At 49.5% G+C, this 18,719-nt stretch overlaps 2 protein-coding genes and 1 non-coding gene across 14 annotated transcripts in view; 1 reads left to right on the top strand and 2 right to left on the bottom strand.

Moving 5' to 3' along the window:
• Positions 1-312, bottom strand: part of Sugp2 (SURP and G-patch domain containing 2) — a 32,501-nt gene extending 32,189 nt beyond the window's left edge. For all 6 annotated transcript variants that reach the window (XR_011704142.1, XR_011704144.1, XR_011704143.1 and 3 more), the window contains exon 1: positions 213-312. Coding sequence is in view for 1 of the 6 variants with exons in the window: in XM_071600824.1 (XP_071456925.1) it covers positions 213-228 (16 nt within the window). In the remaining 5 variants the exon portion in view is untranslated. The remainder of the gene's footprint in view (positions 1-212) is intronic.
• Positions 37-15,475, top strand: Armc6 (armadillo repeat containing 6). Of its 7 annotated transcripts, none has more exons than XM_027932029.2 (9): positions 37-193; positions 3,752-3,849; positions 4,779-4,908; positions 6,015-6,097; positions 8,180-8,753; positions 11,092-11,237; positions 12,403-12,534; positions 12,832-12,969; positions 14,742-15,475. In XM_027932029.2, exons 3-9 carry the CDS (start codon positions 4,788-4,790, stop codon positions 14,952-14,954), a joined length of 1,407 nt encoding a protein of 468 aa, XP_027787830.2. In that variant the 5' UTR covers positions 37-193; positions 3,752-3,849; positions 4,779-4,787; the 3' UTR covers positions 14,955-15,475. The 7 variants fall into 7 exon arrangements, with proteins under 7 accessions (XP_027787830.2, XP_027787831.2, XP_027787827.2 ...); XM_027932030.2 differs by having other exon boundaries at positions 37-386; positions 4,782-4,908; XM_027932026.2 differs by having other exon boundaries at positions 37-386.
• On the bottom strand, positions 11,471-11,542 carry Trnat-agu (transfer RNA threonine (anticodon AGU)). Its single transcript has one exon. It is a non-coding gene; the product is annotated as a tRNA-Thr (tRNA).
• Positions 15,476-18,719: the final 3,244 nt, after the last annotated feature.

The raw sequence follows: 18,719 nt of genomic DNA, 5'->3' as shown, positions 1-18,719 counted from the left end.
TGAGCCAACGGTCTCCGCAGCGCCGCGCCGCGCAGGCGCAGGGTGCTGTCGAGTCCTTGAGCGCAGGCGCAGGCCGCCGCTGGCGAGCCTTTCTGCGCAGGCGTGCTGTTCGCTTTTTTTAGAGCCTGGTGGGGGTGGCGACTACGTTGAGCGTTCCGGACAAGTCCACAGACGCTGTGCCGACACGCACCAGGTGGTCCTTTTTACTTTACCTGCAATCGTGGCCATCCTTAGTTACTCCGGGAGCTATCTGCCAAGCTAAAGACGGCCTAGGCGAGGCGGCGCCACTGCGCCTGCGCTCGTACGGCGGCCGGAACGGGCCAGAGTTGGTTCCTTCAGTGACAGCTGCGAGCCCCACCCTTGCCCCACGTGGCTTCGAAGACCCGGTGAGCAGCGGCCAAGAACCCTGTTGCGCGCGGACTAGGGAGTGGATGCTGTGGGGTCGGGCTGGTGACTGCGGCAAAGCCCTCAGAACTTGATTTTGGGGAAGGAAGGAATCTTACTGAAGCCGCTAGGAGACCGAATCTGCCTTCCTTTCTTTGCATTTTTTTTTTAAATTCACTCAACACCTACGTACTGAATGCCAGCAACGTGTCGGGCTCCGTCTTAGGCAATAGGGCAAGGAGACTAGAAGGTATAAGCAAATAAATAAATGAACTTTGTCGCTCTAGAGTAGGTAATGCTATGCAAATAATAAGAGAGAATAATGGGATAGGAGAGGGGGGCTGTTTTAACCGGAGTGGTTTTGAAGTGTGTCCCTAGGGTAGCTGGAAGGATGAAAATCAGGCAGGGAAATGCAGTTTGGAAAAGTATACATAGAGAAACTGCTCGTAAGGAGACTGGGTTTTTGTTGTTGTTGTTGTTTCTAAGTGGCATGGGAAGCCATTGCAGGGTTTTGAGCAAATGAATGAGGTAATATTTGTGTGCTTTGAAGGTCCTCTCTGGATTCTGTGTGGAGAGTAGAGGGGGAGGGTGTGGCAGGAAGGAGATAGACCACTCATGAGGGTTCCATCCCCATCGCTTGCGTGCACATGTATTTTATCAATGTTAGATTTCTCATGTTAAATTCATATGTGCTGTAATTGCATAAGAGGTCTTTACTGGGGAGGTCATACTGGTCTTTAGAAGGAAAGAGGTCCTGATGTTTGGAACATATTCAGATAGTAGCTGTGTGCACATGCACACACACACTCACAGGTTAACGATTGATGAAGCTAGGTGAAGGATATAAGGTGTTCCTTGCAACTTTACTGTAGGTTTAAAAAGAGATCTATTTTAAATGGAAACTTGATACCAGTTTGAGAATGGAAACAGTATTATTATAATAAACAAGGCAGATAAATTAAAACAATTAAAATGAAGAAAGTTATTAAACTCTGTTAAGATTCTGGAACTGAGACCTGTCCTCCCTTAATTACTTAATTACAAAGGGTATGGCAGGAGTTAATGACCCAGTTGTGCCTGTGAAGACATCATTGTCTTTGTGGAAGCCAAGTGTGCCTGCTACCAAGCATTGCAAAGGGAATTGCTAGTGTGGGCCTCAGGCACTCTAGGAAAATTCTCTACTACTGAGCTATCTCTCTGCCCCTCCCTATTTTTATTAAAATGAATTGACATTGAATAGAATTACACATACAGTTTCTCAGCCACACTACTAACTGCTCCATAGCACCACCCACTCCCAAACCTGTGGTTGGTGGCTACCTTACTGGACCACACAAATATAGAATATTCCATCATTACACAAAGTTCCATTGGACAGATAGTTACATTGAAGTTTGGGACCAATGATTTCACAGGTGAATTTTGCTCTTTGCCAGGAAACAGATATTGTTTTTTCTTTTGAGGAAGTGAGATCAAGCCATAGACTCACTTCCTGTCCAGCCCTTGTCAGGGTCCATCCTCACTGGTTTTGTACCTGATGGTTTTGCCAGCCTGTAGGGAGCATTCTCTAGATTTGTCCTGGCTTGGCTGATCAGCTGGGATCAGAAGCAGAACTTTTCCTCATCCTTCCTTTTTAACCTGGGACCCCCTTGTATAAGACAGGCAGAATAAACACTAGATCCTTTTATTTGTGTATTTTTGTGGGGATCTGACCCGGGGCCTTGTGCATGCCTGTACTGTACCATTGAGCAACACTACCAACCCTGGATTTTTTTTTTTTTTTAAGAGTTTGCTTGTCTCATCTTTAGCTAATAGGTGCCTCTTAGGATTTGCTTCCTTCCTTGCTTTCTGATCTTACCAGATGCCCTAGCTCCTAAGATCTATGTCCTGCTAAAACATGGAATTAGCCATTCTTCCAGGGGCCCTGGATTCTATTCTATGGGAAATGGTATTTAGAGACCATAGTTGGTGTTAAGGATGCTCAATGCTACTATGATATCATTTCCTTTAGGCATTTTCTGTTCTTATCATTAGAACATTAGAGGTTTGTTTGCTTAAAAGAAAATATATCAAGAGTTCATATTGAAAATTTCAGTTCAGGGGCTGGGATGTGGCTCAAGCCATATCGCGCTCCCCTGGCATGCGTGCGGCCCGGGTTCGATCCTCAGCACCACATACAAACAAAGATGTTGTGTCCGCCGAAAACTAATAAATAAGTATTAAAAAAAAAAAAGAAAATTTCAGTTCAAGCACAGTAGTGCACACCTGTCATCCCAGGTACTCAAGAAGCTAAAGGCAAGAGTATTGCAAGTTCCAGGCCAACCTGAGCAATAGAACCAAACTCTATTTCAAACTAAAATTTAGAAGAGTGCTGGATATATAGCTCAGTGGTAGAGGGCTTGCCTCACATGTGCCATTCCTGGGTTTAATACCCAGTACCACATACAAAACAAGGGGAAGAGATCTGAGATCCTCCCCCAACTTTATAGAGGTTCAATATAGAGATATACATTGTGTTATATATAAGTATATTGTGTATATTTGTTGTACATCGTCAGAATTACATATGTATACATTGTGAAATATTCATCACAGTCATGCTAATTAACATAAAGATCTTTTGTGGGGGCTGGGGTTGTGGCTCAGTGGTAGAGTGCTTGCCTAGCATATGTGAGGCATTGGGTTCCAGCCTCAGCACCACATACAAAATAAATAAAAAATAAAGGTATTGTGTCCATCTACAATAGAAAAAAAATTTTAAATAAAAAGAAGTTTTAAAAAAAGATCTTTTGTGTATGATGGGGTCAGAACTCTTAAGATCTGCCCTGTGTGAAGCACTGGGTTCCATCTGTAGTACTGCCAGAGGAAAAACAAAAGCAAACAACAACATAAAACCCTCGACTCCTAGCAAATTTCAAGTATGCAATATACAGTATTGTTAATTAGATGGAGTTATGAGGTTTTACTTATTTCAGCCTATGATCTTACAATCTTTTTTCCTTTGTTTGCAGTACTGGGAATGGAACCCAGAGTCTAGTATGCTAGGCAAGAACTCTACCACCAAGCTTCAACTACAGTTCTTTTTATTTTATTTTGAAACAGGGTCTCACTAAGTTGCCCAGGCTGGCTAGATCCTCTGCTTTAGCAGGATCCTGAGAGTTGGGGTGCCAGGTATACCTGCTACCATATCTGGCTCATTGAGATTTTGTTGTTTTTTGCAGTGCTGGGCCTGGAACCCAGTCCTTGCATATTCTTGGCAAGAACTCTACCACTAAGCCTCATTCCCAGCCCAGATTAGTTGGCATAATTTCATTCTTGGTTTTTAGGGATTGCTTTTATTTTTATTTTGGTTTATTTCATTTTCTAGTCATATAAAGGATTTATATGGCTTCCAAATTCATCCCATTCCAGAAGATACACTCAGAGTGAATAATCCAGCTTCTGTTCCTTTCCCTTCCCTACCAGGTAACTATTTTTATTAGTTTCTTCTTTAGCCCTCCTTTTTATTAGTTATTATTATTCATTGTTATTTTTAAATTTTATATAACAGGTTGAGCATCCCTAATCTGCGTTCTGAAATTCTCCAAATTTTTAAACTTTCAGCTCTGTCATGGCCACATTGGAAAATTCCACACCTGATCTCATATAATGGGTTGCAGTCAAAACGGACACACTAAAAATATTGTATAAAATTACCTGCAGGCTGTGACTATGTGTGTAAGGTATATATGATGTATAAAGAATTTTCTGTTTGGATTTGGGTCTCATCCCCAAGATAGCTCATAATTTATATGCAAACATTCTAAAATCCCCCAAATTATGTACTACTTAGGTCCCAAGTATTTCAGATAAGGGATAGTCAACCTGTAATATAATGGTACACTGTAATATAATGGTATCTTATTGCATAATTATATATAAGATTATGTGTGTAAGTATAATAAAGTATGATTATTATGTATTTAGTATTAGAATGACATTTTATACATATATGTGTATATGTGTCTGTGTGTGTGTGTGTGTGTGTATGTTCATATATATATTTATTTTTTGAATGGCATTAAGGCTTTAACTCAGGGGCTCTCTACTTCTGAGCTATATCCACAGCCTTTTTAAAATTTTTATTATAAGATAGGGCTTCACTAGTTTCTGAGGCTGGCCTTGAAGTTGCAATCCTCCTGCCTCAGCCTCCTTAGTAGCTAGGATGACATATGTGGGCCACTGTGCCCTGCTCTCTTTTGCGTTTTTCAAAGCTCTTTGGAAATTGCGATGTTCCCTTTACCCATGATCTAGTGATAAGAATTTTTCCAGGGTTGATCCCAAGGTTAGGTGCTCCCCCAAAGTGGTGTTTTGCCTGCTCTCTCTTGACAAGCTTTCCTCTTGACTTTGCTCAGCAGACAGAGATGACCTCCAAGCGCATCACCCAGGAGACCTTTGATGCAGCTGTGCAGGAGAACATCGAGGAGTTTGAGATGGGGCCAGAGGAAGCAGTGAAGGAGGCCATGGAGCAGTTTGAATCACAAGGTTAGGGCATTATGGCTTGGTCCACGGCTCTTAGACACAAGAGTGTTGGGATCCCGCCTGGACTGCCATAACCCCATCATGCCTGGCAGAGAAACTGGTGCCCCAGTTAGGCCAGGCCCTCTGGTCCTGCCGTGATCATGTCTACCCTCTCTTTTCTTCCATCTCACTGAGTCATTTATGAGGCTGGATCCTCTTTGTGGATCTCATTTTCACTGTCACTTCCCTGAAATGGCTTTCCCTAACCTGGCCCTGGTAAGCAGGGCTACCTGCCCCACTGCACCCCCACTTGGGCTCAGAGTGGAAGAAGGTCATCACAGTCATCAGCTGTGGAAATAGTGTGCCCAAACCAAGCCTTAGAGGAGAGTAGTTATTAAGGGACCATTTGTAATGGTGTAGGCAGGGTTTAGAGCCCAGGACAGCCAGGGCAGGACCCTTGATGGTCACAGCAGGGAGTAGGGGCTCTGGGCAGGAGTCTTCTGATAAGCACCAGGTCTTTGGGTAGAGGCAGGGCAGATTGCTAGAAATGAACACCACTGACCATTCCCCTCCTCCTGCCCCCAGTCTTGACTCTAGCTCCCACTGGACAGGCTCATTGAAGAGCCAGATGGCACTGAGCGTGGCTCTGGGCTCAATCCCCACTATCCCCAGACAAAAGCCAGTGGGCAAGGGATCTAGGGTCCAGTCTCAAAGGTCAGCCTCTTGGGCACAGAGTAAAGTATAGATAATGGACAGGGGCTGGCAGAGTGACTGGAAGTGTCTGACCCAGTGAGTGCTTCCTGTAGGGGCAGCACAAGGCCAGGGAGAATGGGATCTCTGAGAGAAATGGCTGAGGGATCCCCTGTCCTCTCCCAGGCAGGAAGTGCCATCTCACTGCAAAGAGATGGCAGTGGTGATACGGCCCCACTTGGCCATGGCCTGGCTACCACTCTGCTCCCTTTGGCTCACCTGGGGAGGATTCGAGCAGAAAGGAGCACTGGGAAGACCTCTGAAAGACCTCCTGAAGGTGTATCTCAGCAGAAGGGACATGAGGTGTGACTTCCACTGGTAGGCCAGAGGATGACAGTTGTCACTTCTTTTTTTCAATGTTCCTATCTTCCTCTTTACAGGCGTTGATCTGAGCAACATTGTAAAGAGTGTGCCTAAAGTCTCTGCAGATGGACCCCAGGAGCCCACACATGATGTCTTACAGGTAGGAGCATGAAGCCCATGTGAGAGGTCCCTTTTCACTTTGGAATAATCTTGGTGGATAGCTCTTCCCTTTCCACATGGCAGAAGGCAGGCTCTGAAGGTCAGTGACCTGCCTGATGTGCATAGGCCAGCTTGAGTTTGCAGCCACATCTCTCCCTGAGTCCCAGTCTGAGTGCAGCACAGCCTTTGGGGGGCTGCTGAGCTCCACATGGAGCCCATGATCTGAGGTCAGAATCCACAGCATGCTCTTGGTTGTCCCTGGATCAAGGAGCCTGGGGTTGAGGGTGGCATAGGACAGCATTTCTGGCCTCCCAGAGAGAGAGAAAATTGCAAGAGGAGGATGTAAGGCAGTCTTTATTGAACACCAACCATTTATTAGCACTTTACAGCCAGTCTATTAAACATTTAAACTCACTTGTTGAAGCTGGGCATGGTGGCATAGGCCTGTAAACCCAGTGACTCAGGAGGCTGAGGCAGGAGGATTGCAAATTCAAGGCTAGTCTAGGCAACATGGTGAGACCAAGTATCCAAAAAAAAAAAGAGCAAGTTGGAGGAGACACCCTGGGTTCAAACCCAACTCTGCATAAGGGCAATGTGTCCTTACATAAGGATCCTTCTGGCTCCAATCTTGCAGAGGTCTTGTGAAAATGGCCTCCTTGTTGTCCCCACCACCATCCCCCTTTGCTAGTAAGGTTGAATTTTATTTGTTTTTTATTTTATTTTTGTGGTGCTGGGGATTCAACCCAGGGCCTTGTGCATGCGAGGCTAGCAGTCTACCAACTGAGGTATATCCACAGCCCCTTATTTTTATTTTTTTGCAATGCTGGGAATGGCACCCAAAACCTTACAGTAGGCAAAAGCTCTACCACTGAGCTACACCATCAGCTCCTAACTTTTTTTTTTTTGTACTGGGGGTTGAACTCTGGTGCCTTACCACCAAGCTACATCCCCAGCCCTTTTTAATTTTTTTGTTCTGAGACAAGATCTCACTAAGTCACTGAGGGTCTCACTGAGTTGCTGAGGCTGGCCTCAAACTTGAGATCCTCCTGCCTCTGCCTCCCAAGTTGCTGTGATTACAGGCACATACCACCACACCCAGGTTCCCAGACTCGTTTTTTTTTTTTTTAATATTTATTTTCGGTTTTAGGTGGGCACAATATCTTTTTTTTACATTTATGTGATGCTGAGGATTGAACCCAGTGCCTTGCACGTTCTAGGCGAGCACTCTACCACTGAACCACAACCCCAGCCCCCAGACTCATTTTTTTAAGTATTCTCTTGTGTGATAACATATCCTCAATTTAGGTTCACAGTTAGGGAGGGCTGGCTCATAGGTATCTTTGACCTTTATGAGTGTTAAGATAAAATCAAAGCCCTTTGAGCTGATGGTTTCTGTCCAGTTGCCCTTGCCTGAGCTGGTGCCAATGATCTCATCAGCTCTAAGCACACAGATTCCTCTTGAGCTCATGCTGAGGCATGTCCTGAGATTGTGTTGCTGAATGGCAGCGAGACTGGTCTGCCCTGTTCAAATTGTTTTCTTTCATCATGTTTCCCACATGACTTAGAGCTATATTTGGGTAAATCAACCGTGTATATTTGGCAAGTACTCTGTAAATATTTGGGGAGGGAATGAGACGTACAGCAAAGAGACATCTTGATGGGCAGATCTGATGAAGGTGACTTTCTTCTTTTTCCCTCTAAGGGTGGACCGATGGCAGTTGTGTCAGTTTTGTTTGGCTGGCCTCACTTCTGGGTTCACTTAGAGCTTCTCCAAGTCAACCAGGGGTGGGATGTTTAATATGTCCACACACAGGAGTGCAGTTCCTTAGCAGGGACCCTGAGACAGCTGAGGCCTTCCTTCTCACTAAAAAGTATAAGTATGGCCAGGAGTGGTGGCCCCATGCTTGTAATCCCCTATGCAGAAGTCTGAGGAGGGAAGATTGCAAATTTTGACCCTACATTATTTCCATCTTCCACCCAGATCCTGGAGGAGGGGACCCTGCAGGGATGCAGACACTGTCACCATGGCCCTGGGTTCCCATCTCTGGGCTGAGCTGACACTAGTTTCTTCTTTATCTCCCAGGCCCTGGGTGACCTGCAGAAATCTGTGGCCTCCTCTAGCCCCGAAGAGGTGTCGACCCACCTTACCCGATTCTGTGACCAGTGCAAACAGCACAAAGCCTGCCGCTTCCTGGCGGCCCAGAAAGGAGCCTACCCCATTATCCTGGCTGCCTGGAAGATGGCTGCTGCAGGAGACCAGAACCTTCTGCTTCAGGCCCTCAACGCCCTGTCAATGCTGACTGATGGCCAGCCTGACCTTCTAGATGCCCAAGGCCTACAGCTGCTGGTGGACACACTGGCCCAGAGTGCTAATGAAGCCAACCTGACCTGCTCTGGGATCCGCTGTGTGCGACATGCCTCTCTGAAGCATGAGCAGAATCGGCAGGGCCTGGTGAAGGCTGGTGTGCTACCCCTGCTGACCAGTGCCATTGCCCAGCATGGCCAGCATGCTGATGTGGTGAGGGAGGCATGCTGGGCCCTCCGCATCATGACCTTTGATGATGACATTCGTGTGCCCTACAGCAACGCCCACAACCATGCCAAGATGATCGTGCAGGAAAACAGAGGCTTGAAGGTGCTCATTGAGGCTGCCAAAGGTAGGAGCCCCAGCTGATGTGATCAGTGACAGTATAGCAGCAGGCAGGCTGTGGCCAGGGTGAGTTGTGCTCAGCATGAGCAAGAGCCTGGATTCAGTCCCTGCACCAAACTAACAAAAAGAAACAAAGAAAAAGAATCAGGGTTTCAGACTGCTTCAGGCATGGCTAGGTCCAGGCTTCTCTATTGGCCTAGTCCCACTCACATGGCTACCCTAGTAATAGAAGTGGATCTATGCTTCCTGGTGGCTCCTGGAGAGTTCCAGGCAAGCATTCATTGGCCAGGAGTGGGTACGTTGCCCATCCCTGGAAATGTTTAGGGAGGTGGCCCACTGTGCCCAGCCACATGGAAGAAGATGAGGAAGAGGAATTCCCTAAAGAGCAGGAGTCAGGGAGTCTTGCCGGCCTTCCCGAGTCAGTCCAAGATGAAAGTTGACATTTTCTTGTTCATATTTGGCTGTAGATTATTGTGCAGGGTGACCAGGGAGCTGGCCATAGGAAGCCATACCCTGACTTTTGGACCCTAAAGCCTCTGTCCTTCACCATGTCCACCACACCTACCAGCAAAGGCCTGACAGAGGTCCAGCACACAGGAGGTGCTGGAAGAATGAGTTCTCTCCTGCCTGCCCTGTGGCTCTGGCTCTGCAGCCAGGCCTGTCTGCCAGGGAGCCAGGCCTGCCTCAGGCCCCTGCACACCTCCAGAGAAGCTGAGAATGGGTCCTGACTACAAGTTGAGCTGCTTTTCTGGGTAGGTTTCATCTTTCCTGTCTGTCTATGGGAGCTTGAATTAGGCTGGCACCGGAGAGAAGGACATGTAGCATATGTATATATGAAGCCTTTCTATTTTTGGTGCTGGGGATGGAACCAGGGCCTCACACATGCTGAGCACATGCTCTGCCACTGAGCTGCACCCCCAATCTCTGAAGTTACTTTGTGTAAAAAATGGGCTCATGTATTGTGAGCTGCAATTCTTAGGACAGGGTAGAGACTGCCAGGCAGCCCCAGGGCCATGTTTTTCTCCTCAGATAATCTGGTTTCCCTCTTAAAGCCTTCTCCTGATTGGATGAGGCCCATCCACAGGGTCTAGAGTCATCTCAGTTCCTTACTTAACAGCAAGCAATTGGTTGTGGCTGGTGACCACATCCACAGAATACCTGCACATCAGCCTTGGAGGGATCTCTGGGACCCAGACCCAGTAGACACACGCACTGGCCATCCCAGAGCTCTGTATCAATTATTATTATTCTTTTGTGTGTGGTACTGGGAATTGAACCCAGGGGTGCGTAACCACCGAGCCACATCCCCAACCTGTTTTTTATTTTTATTTTAAGACAGGGTCTTGCTAAGTTGCTTAGAGCCTTGCTAAGTTGCTAAGGCTGGCTTTGAACATAAGATCCTCTTGCCTCAACCTCCCGAGTCACTGGAGTGACAGGTGTATACCACCACGCCCAGCTCCTCTGTATCAGTTATAAATATTTGCCAGATGGGAAAGACAGTAGAATGAATTGGACATAACTGTTCTATGTTCACATATGAATACACGACCAGTGTAACTCCACATCATGTACAACCACAAGAATGGGAAGTTACACTCCATCTATGTATGATATGTCAAGATACATTCTACTGTCATATGTCACTAAGTAGAATTAATTTTTTTAAAATAAGAAAATAAATAAATATTTGCTGAGCTTGCTGGCACCTGCCTGTTATCCTAGCAGGATTGCTAGTTTGAGGCCAGTTAAGCAACTTTGGGAAACCCTCTCTCAAATAAAAAAGAAGGGCTGGGGAATGTAGCTCGGTGATAGAGTGCCCTGGTTTAGTCCCCAGTGCTGCAGGAAGAAAAATGAGAAACATTTGCACTGTGGGCGCCAGGGCAGGCATCTGCTCCCCACATTGAACCTCAAACTTCGTCTGGGACACTGGTGTTTTGCCCGTCAACTCAGTCTGTGTGTCCTTCTGTGGTTTTCTGTTGCACTTATTCTGTCATTCCCACCCCAGGATCATAAAAATAGTCTCGGATGTTTTATTTTGGTGCTATTATGGTTTTCTTTTTTTAGTTGAGACCATCAGTTGGTCTGGAATTTATTTAGAGCGCAGGGGTGGAAGGGTGGAGGAGGGGCGCTCTCCCCTCTTCTCCATCAGCTACCAGCAGGGGGCAGCGCCAGCCTGAGATGCCCCTCCTGTCTACTCCTGGGGCCTTTCTGGTGCAGGCAGCTATCCTCTGAGGCAGAGGGACTGGGTTCCACTAGTGGATCAAGGGCCTCACCTAGCCGAGGTCCCTTTCCCTCTTCCTAGGGTCTCTCCCAACGCCAACAGTGCATTTTTTGTCTCCCTCCAGGCTTTTCCGACAACCCCAGTGTCCTGAGTGAGTTCTGCAGCACCCTGTCTCGCCTGGCTGTCCGCAATGAGTTCTGTCAGGAAATAGTTGACCTTGGGGGCCTTGGCATCCTGGTGACCCTTCTAGCCAACTGTAATAACCACCAGGTAGGGACCTAGAACCTTGAGGATGTATGGCCCCTGGCTTGGGTTTGATTTATTGTTTCCTGCAACGAAGGCTCCTGCCCCTCTGGGTCCCAGCCAGCAGGATAGGCCACCGTCAGAATAAGTTGGTACTATCTGCCAACCCGGGAACTATGGTACAGTTTTCTTTTTACTGACCCAAGTACAGGAACTAAAGTTGCAGAGCAAAACAAACCTGCGCCCCCGCCTTTTTTTATTGGCGGTACTGGGAATGGAACCCAGGGCCTCTCACATACTAGGCAAACGCTCTACCACTGAGCCACAACCCCAGCCTGTGTTTATTTTTTATTTTAAGACAGGGTCTCACTAAGTTGCCCAGGCTGGCATCGGGCTTGTGATCCTCCTGCCTTAGCCTCCCAAGTTACTGAGATTACCTCGCTGTCCTTTTGCACCATTTTATGTTCTGGAAGGAATGGGAGGAAGAGGATGGGGGAATCTGCTCACCAGGGCAGGGCCGGGTCATAGCATGTGGTGCTTGCCTCTGTTACCTACTGTGGGACAGGAAGGGAGTCCTCTACCATCGCTCCATCATTTAGCAGCTACTTATCAGCCTCTCTCCCTGTGCTTGGCCCAGGATGCAGCCAGCATGCATCTGTCCAAGGCAGGCTGACAGAAAAGCCCCGGGGGCACCTGGCTGTGACAGCCAGACTTGTTCTGTGTAGTAGCAAAGAGCTCAGTTAGAACTGGCCCCAGCAAAGGAGGGAAGGCATTTTATTTGACAGTCCCAGGATGGGGCCTCGGTTTTCTTCTCCTCTCAACTCTGTCCCAGAAGTTGGCAGTCCCAGTTATTTATTTATTTTTTAAAAATAGTGCTGAGGATGGAACCCAGGGCCCAAATCACATGTTCACTATCCCTAGAAGGGAGGGGTGATCAAGTAAGCCAGATGTCCTACCTGGACACAAGTAGCCTAAGCCCAGGTGTCTGCCTCTAGAAGCCTCCCTTCCCTTCTCTGTGCCATTAAGGCTACCCACATTCCCCAGGACAGCTACACCCGTCATTGAAACAGACCAACAGCCCCAGGCCCTTCCTCAAGACCCCTCCCACAATCTAGCAACCCAGAGGCTCACGGCTGGCCCAGCTCAGGAGGAGGACCTGGCTGGGTGCATCCAGGCCTTGCCTTCTGTGCAGGACCTTGTCAAGCAAGTGCTGAGCGCCCTGCGGGCCATCGCGGGCAACGATGATGTGAAGGATGCCATTGTCCGCGCCGGTGGGACAGAGTCCATCGTGGCCGCCATGACCCAGCACCTGGCCAACCCCCAGGTATCCACCTCAGGGGCACGTGGGGTGGGGTTGGCGGCTGGAGGCCCGCTGTTTCCATGTCCACCTGGAGCTCTGCTCTTCCTTACTTCTCAGCAGGGCCATGGCCAGGGGAGGGAGCAAGGGGCCAGGACTCTGTCTCAGATACTGGCCTGAGTGTCCTGGGGTGAGCACCCGGGCTACCTGAGATCCAGCCAGGCCAGTGCCCTCAGTGGTGGTGGTGACCATGAGGGCTGGTGGGAAGGAGGGAGTCCATCTGCCTTGTCTCCGCCGCCTCTCACCCATGACTGATCCCCACAGGTATGTGAGCAGAGCTGTGCTGCCCTGTGTGTCCTGGCCCTGCGAAAGCCAGAGAACAGCCAGGTCATCATGGAGGCGGGCGGGGCCCTGGCCGCATTGCAGGCCATGAAGGCACACCCACAGGAGGCTGGCGTGCAGGTGACAGGGGTGGATTGGGTGGGGGGCTGGGGGGGTTGAGGAAGGAAGGTGGGGGCATGTGAGGGGCAAGCAGGAGGCTGACTTGCAGTGGTATGGGGGCAGAGGCAGGAGATCTGTGTGTAGGTGGACTGGTGTTGGGGGGACAGGAAGCTGGTGGGCAGGCAGTGGTGTGGGGCAGGAGGCCAACATACAGGTGAGAGCAGGCCCTCCCTGCCCATGTCTCCATCACAGCCTGAACCCACAAGGCCTTTTCCTTTTCATCTTTTTTTTTTTTTTTTTGACTGAGGATTGAACTCAGGGGCACTCACCCACTAAGACACATCCCCAGCCCTTTTGGATGTGTCTTACTAAGTTGCTGAGGCTGGCATTGAACTAACGATCCTCCTGTCTCAGCCTCCTAAGCCACTGGGATTACAGGTGCGCGCCACGCACTCAACCCTTCCTTTCCATCTTCTAACCAATGCTGAACTCTTCCCGGGGCATCTTCTCTCCTAACCATGTTTGTTCATTTGTTCTTTTTTTTGTACTGTGGGTGGAACCCTGAGCCTTAATCATGCTACAAAAATGCTCTGCCACTGATTTACATCCTCAGCCTTTTTTATTTCTTGAGACAGAGTCTTGCTAAGTTGCCTAGGCTGGCCTCAAACTTAGGTTCCTTCTGCCTCAGCCTCCTGAGTAGCTGGGATTACAGCCATGTGCCATCAAGTCTAGCTTCCCTTTGCTCTTTTACATTTACTCTTCTACTTTCTTGAAAATCTCTTTAGGGGGACCTGGGGAGGAGGAGAAGGGGGTAGCACAAAGGGGACTCTGCCTGGGATTTTGGGAGGCTACCAGCCCCTCCTTGGACTGACAATCTTATTGCTGGCTGTGGGACCCACCATCTATACCTCATCATCGTTTTCACTCCTTCCTGAACTAGACGCCTCCCTGTGGTCCTGGGCCCCTCCCCACTTCTCCTCTTCCCAGCACAGGGGCCTTAAACACACCAGGCTGGGTGGGGTGCCATGGTGCATACCTGTAACCCCAGCAACTTGGGAGGCTGCGACAGGAGGACTATAAGTTCAAGGCCAGGGTCAGCAACTTAGTGAGACCCTGTCTCAAAAAAGGGCTGAGGATGTGGTTCAGTAGTAAATGCTCTTGGGTTCAATCCCCAATACCAAAAAATAAAAAATAAAAACCATACCAGGCTGGATGCCACGGGGACTTTGTTCTCACTGATCCCCACTCTGGGGCTCCATCCTCTGGGTTGGCCCATCACCTTGTCTACTCCTTCTCACTCTGACTGGCAGACCCTCCTGCTCCCTGCTTCCCATCTGCTCTTCTGTTAGTGACAGGAGCCCCACCACACTGGGATGCTTTAGGGCAGTCCCTCACACCTACGCACAGAAAATGCAGGCTACAGATGCCCACCAAATGAGTAACAATATACAGTTGGCCCTGTTTCTCTGGTTTTTATATTCAGGGATTTAACTGGGGATTGAAAAAGTATTTTTTTAAATAATCACATCTGACTGGGTACAGCGGTGCATACCTATAATCTCAGTGACTTGTGGAGGCTGAGGCAAGAGGACCACAAGTTTGAGGCCAGCCTCAGCGACTTCATGAGACCCCTTTTCAAAATAGCTAGAGAGCTAGATAGTGCTGGGTATAGCTCAGTGGTAAAGCACCCTGGGTTCAATCCCTAGTACCCCTCAAAAAACAGAATAACTCTTTACACAGCATATATAATGGGTATCCATCTTTCCCAGAAACTCATAGTGTCTCTTCTCCAGAAACAGGCCTGCATGCTGATCCGCAACCTGGTATCCCGAAGCCAAGCCTTCTCCAAGCCCATCCTGGACTTGGGGGCTGAGGCACTCATTTCACAGGCCCGAGCGGCCCACCGAGACTGTGAGGATGTGGCCAAGGCCGCCCTGCGGGACCTGGGCTGCCGAGTTGAGCTGCAAGAATTGTGGACAGGCCAGAAGGGTAACCTGGCACCATGAACCCAGGCTCAGTCTAGGCTGTGACCTTGGGTGAGTCGAATGACACAGAAATGAGGGGAGATCTGTGTCCCACCACTCTGCCCCCCATATTCTGTTCCCCTATGGCAAACACTGTCCTCTCTCGGGTGCCAGGTAAAGGCTGCAGGGCTGAGGAAGCATGGACCAGGCAGAAAGCAGCTCCTGGGATCTTGTGTCCCCAGGCCAGCTAGCAGCCACAGTCCTGCCCCTCCCCCATGCCCTTGCCTATCAGAAGTTCCTTCTCAGCATTTCCTGGGGGCAAAGGGCACATTCTACTGCCCACTGTCCTATCCGAAGTTAGTGCTGTGAACCAGTCTCAGACAGTTCTGGGACTGTTCTCACACCTGCTCTGATAAGTTCCTTCAGAACTCTTCCTCTTTCTTCTCACCTGTCAAGTGGGTCCTGGACACCTCCCTCTGCTGGCTAGGGGCGGGGATCAAGGCTCATCTGTCTTGAGGATCTGGCCAGCTGTGGTGCCTGATAATAAAAGACCATTGGAGGGGTCTCTTTTGTAACTCAGCTGAATGTGGGGACTGCAGCACTGATCTCAACAACTTGGAGAGGGAAGGACCTTTGGAGAGGCCGTGAGGTTTTGGGAGCAGCTTGGAATATATGATATATTGTCACATGTTGTCCTGAATCAGGAAGGTTCCTGAGTCCTTGATCAAGTTCACTTTTATGAGCATGTACTGTTTCTGGGGGGTTACACAGAGATCGCCTTCCTAACCTAAACTCAGCTCTGTGGCCTTGAGCAAGTGACATGACTTCTCTAAGCTTCAGAGTTTCTTTTAGTGGGGAGGGGTACTGGGGATTGAACCCAGGGGCAGTTTTTCACTGAGCCACATTCCCAGCCCTTTTTATTTTTCCTTTTGAGACAGGGTCTTGCTAAGTTGCTTAGGTTCTCACTAAGTTGCTGAAGCTGGCTTTGAACTTGTGATCCTCTTGTCTCAGCCTCCCAAGTCGCTGAGATTCAGGTGTGTGCCACTGCACCTGGCTGAGCTTCAGTTTTGATCCTCTTAAAATGAGGAGTGGCATGGTGGTACACACCTATAATCCTAGCACCTATAGAGGCCAGGGCTGGAAGATCACAGATTTGATGCCAGCCTGGACTACTTAGACCATGTCTCCAAATTTATAAAAGACTGGGGGTGGGGCTGGGGTTGTGGCTCAGTGGTAGAGCACTTGCCTGGCACATGTGAGGCACTGGGTTTCATCCTCAGCACCACATAAACAAAGTTAAAAAAAAAAAAAAAAGATTGGGGATGTAGCTCATTGCTAGAGCACTTGCATAGTATTTATAAAAGAAATCCTGGGTTCTAACCCTAGCACTGACAAAAAGAAAAAAAAAAAAAGGGAATTGGAGGTGATAGATCCCTTCTGAGGGGTGTTGGAATCCCCGATGCCAATCCATTAATGAGGACACAGTTTTGAGAAGAAGGAAAAAGGGTTATTGCTTTGCCAACAAAGGAGAAACTCAGGGGACTCCTGTCCCAAAGGCTGTGATTCTGCCCATCAGCAGGAACAGAGGGGTTTTTATAGAGGTGATTCAGAGAAAATGAGATTAGGGAGGAGAGATAGAAGATCAGGGAGGAGAAGTTTAGGGAAAAGAAGGTTGGGAAAAAGAAAAAAAAACATTAGTTTCAAAGCCACAAGGGACATAGTCAAAGCATCAAGGGAACCCCTGTTACAGATTTAGGGTGGGCATGTTTGGGGTTGCTCCCAGGCATTGCCAGCTTTACCCCTGTCACTCCAGGAGGACTGGCAGTGTCATGGTCTTTGGGGTGGGGTGTCTCTGGCAGCCTGTTTCTCCTCTCTGACCCTTGGTTTTCCATCTGTAGGATGGACATTATTGTTGCCCCCAGTGCTCATCCTTCATCCCAGGTGTTTTGGGATCCCCCAAAATATTGTAGACCCTAATTTTCCTGCTCTGAAGCCAGCTTAGAGGTCACACTGAGGTCACCCCAGTAGTTTAATGGAGGTCAGAACAACCTGGGGCTCTCCAGTGGGTGCCACCCCACCTCCTGCCCAGGCCTCTCCCCTCCCCCCCTCCCCTCTGCCCCCCACCTCCCCTCTGCCCCCCACCTCTCATGGCCCTCCAGCTCTCCCAGCCCACCCGCAGCCTTGCCACACCCCTACCCTGCCTGGGCAGGCCTGAATTCCCTCAGTCCGTGACCAGAAGAACCTTGGTTTTCATGGAAACCATTCAATGCAAATAGCTGGAGTAGGGTGGGAGGGGGAAGTCACCCTGGTTCCATCTCCTTGTAGTGTCAAAATCCCCACCCCCAGCATGGAAGAGCCCCAGTCAGCCCAGAGGGGCAGACCTGAGCCTCAGACTGGGTCACTCTGCCCTGCCCCCCTCCCTCAGGGGACTCACCAGGATCTGTGTGAAGGATCTTGTGCCTGCCCTAGGCTACCCTGGCTTGGCTTTTGGAACAGACGTGTGTGCGACCTTGGACAGTCCTTGGCACTGTTCATCTGTCATGCCCCAGTCTTTCTTCCAGTCTGCCTATGGCTCCCAGGTGCACCCCAGATAAAACCAAGTAGTCTTTTGTGGCCCACAGGGCAGCCTGACCCAGGCCTGGCCCACTGCCCGCCCTGTCTTCCCACAGCTCCTCACCCTGCGCCACACTCTGCGCCAGCCGCACTGGCCGCCTCAGCCCACGGCCTCTGCAGCTCTCCCTTGACTGGCTCCACCTGCCACCAGGTTTCAGTTCCTATGTTGCCTTTTCAGGGAGACCCCTGTCACATCACCCCATGTGTTCCACCTCTGGCCTCTGACCCTGTCCAAGGTCACCTCCTGTGTAAACCCTTCCCTTTGTCTCGCATGGCCCCCTGTTGCTTGCTGCTGGCAGGCTCCCCTCCCCGCTGCGCTCCAGCTTCCTATACATATTTTTGAACTGCACCTGAATAAACTAGAGAAGAACACTGTGTGGTTGGAGGGAAGGCCCTGCCAGCGGCTCCAACGTCCTCCACTGGCTCCTGGCCAGCTTCTTTGGGAGGAGCTGGCTTCACCTTATCAGTCTGTTTCACCTGGGGCCTTAGGAAATGGGAGTCTTCAGCAGTGTGGCTCAGAGCACGTTTGGATAGACACGTTGGGTGAGGTGGCACAAGGGGCTGAAAACCCCATATTCTCCTGGAGTCAGCAGGCCAGTGTCCCCATCCCTGCTCAGCAGCCTTAGACATGTCACCTCTACTCCAAGAGTCTCAGCTCCCTATGTGAACACAGGCTGGATCTGTCACTGCATGGTCACAGCCTCCAGTAAGACCTGGTTCAGAGGACCCACCCAGCACACGGCCCTTGCTGTCCTTGTTGACAACATAGAGACATGGGCTGAGGGGGACCTTGCTGCAGGGGTGAGCATATTCGACCACCTCTGCTTCTGTGCACTGTGGACAAGTGGCCTGACTTCTCTGAGCCTTGGGAGACTTGAGTGGGACCACCTTGACCTGGGACTGGCCTCACAGCCATCAGTACTATGTTCAGGATGCTTCCCTCCAGCCAGGGAAGGGCCCAGGGTCCTGGGACAGAACATCATTGCCTTCCTGGCCTTTGAGAGGCTTGGAGTGTGAATCCCATTTTCCATATAAGAAGTAGTCTCACCCCCATTCAAAGGGCCATACAAGATTGAGACCCCAGCTTGGCCCTCCTCCGTGCCCCTCCTTTATCAACCTTGCTAAGCTGAACTTGGGCAAATGACTTTCTGGCCTCAGGTGATCCTGGGCCTGGCCCTGACCCACAACTGTCAT

This window comes from Marmota flaviventris, chromosome 1 (genome assembly GCF_047511675.1).
Source record: "Marmota flaviventris isolate mMarFla1 chromosome 1, mMarFla1.hap1, whole genome shotgun sequence".
Taxonomy (NCBI): domain Eukaryota; kingdom Metazoa; phylum Chordata; class Mammalia; order Rodentia; family Sciuridae; genus Marmota; species Marmota flaviventris.
This window is presented reverse-complemented; position numbering and strand designations above follow the sequence as displayed.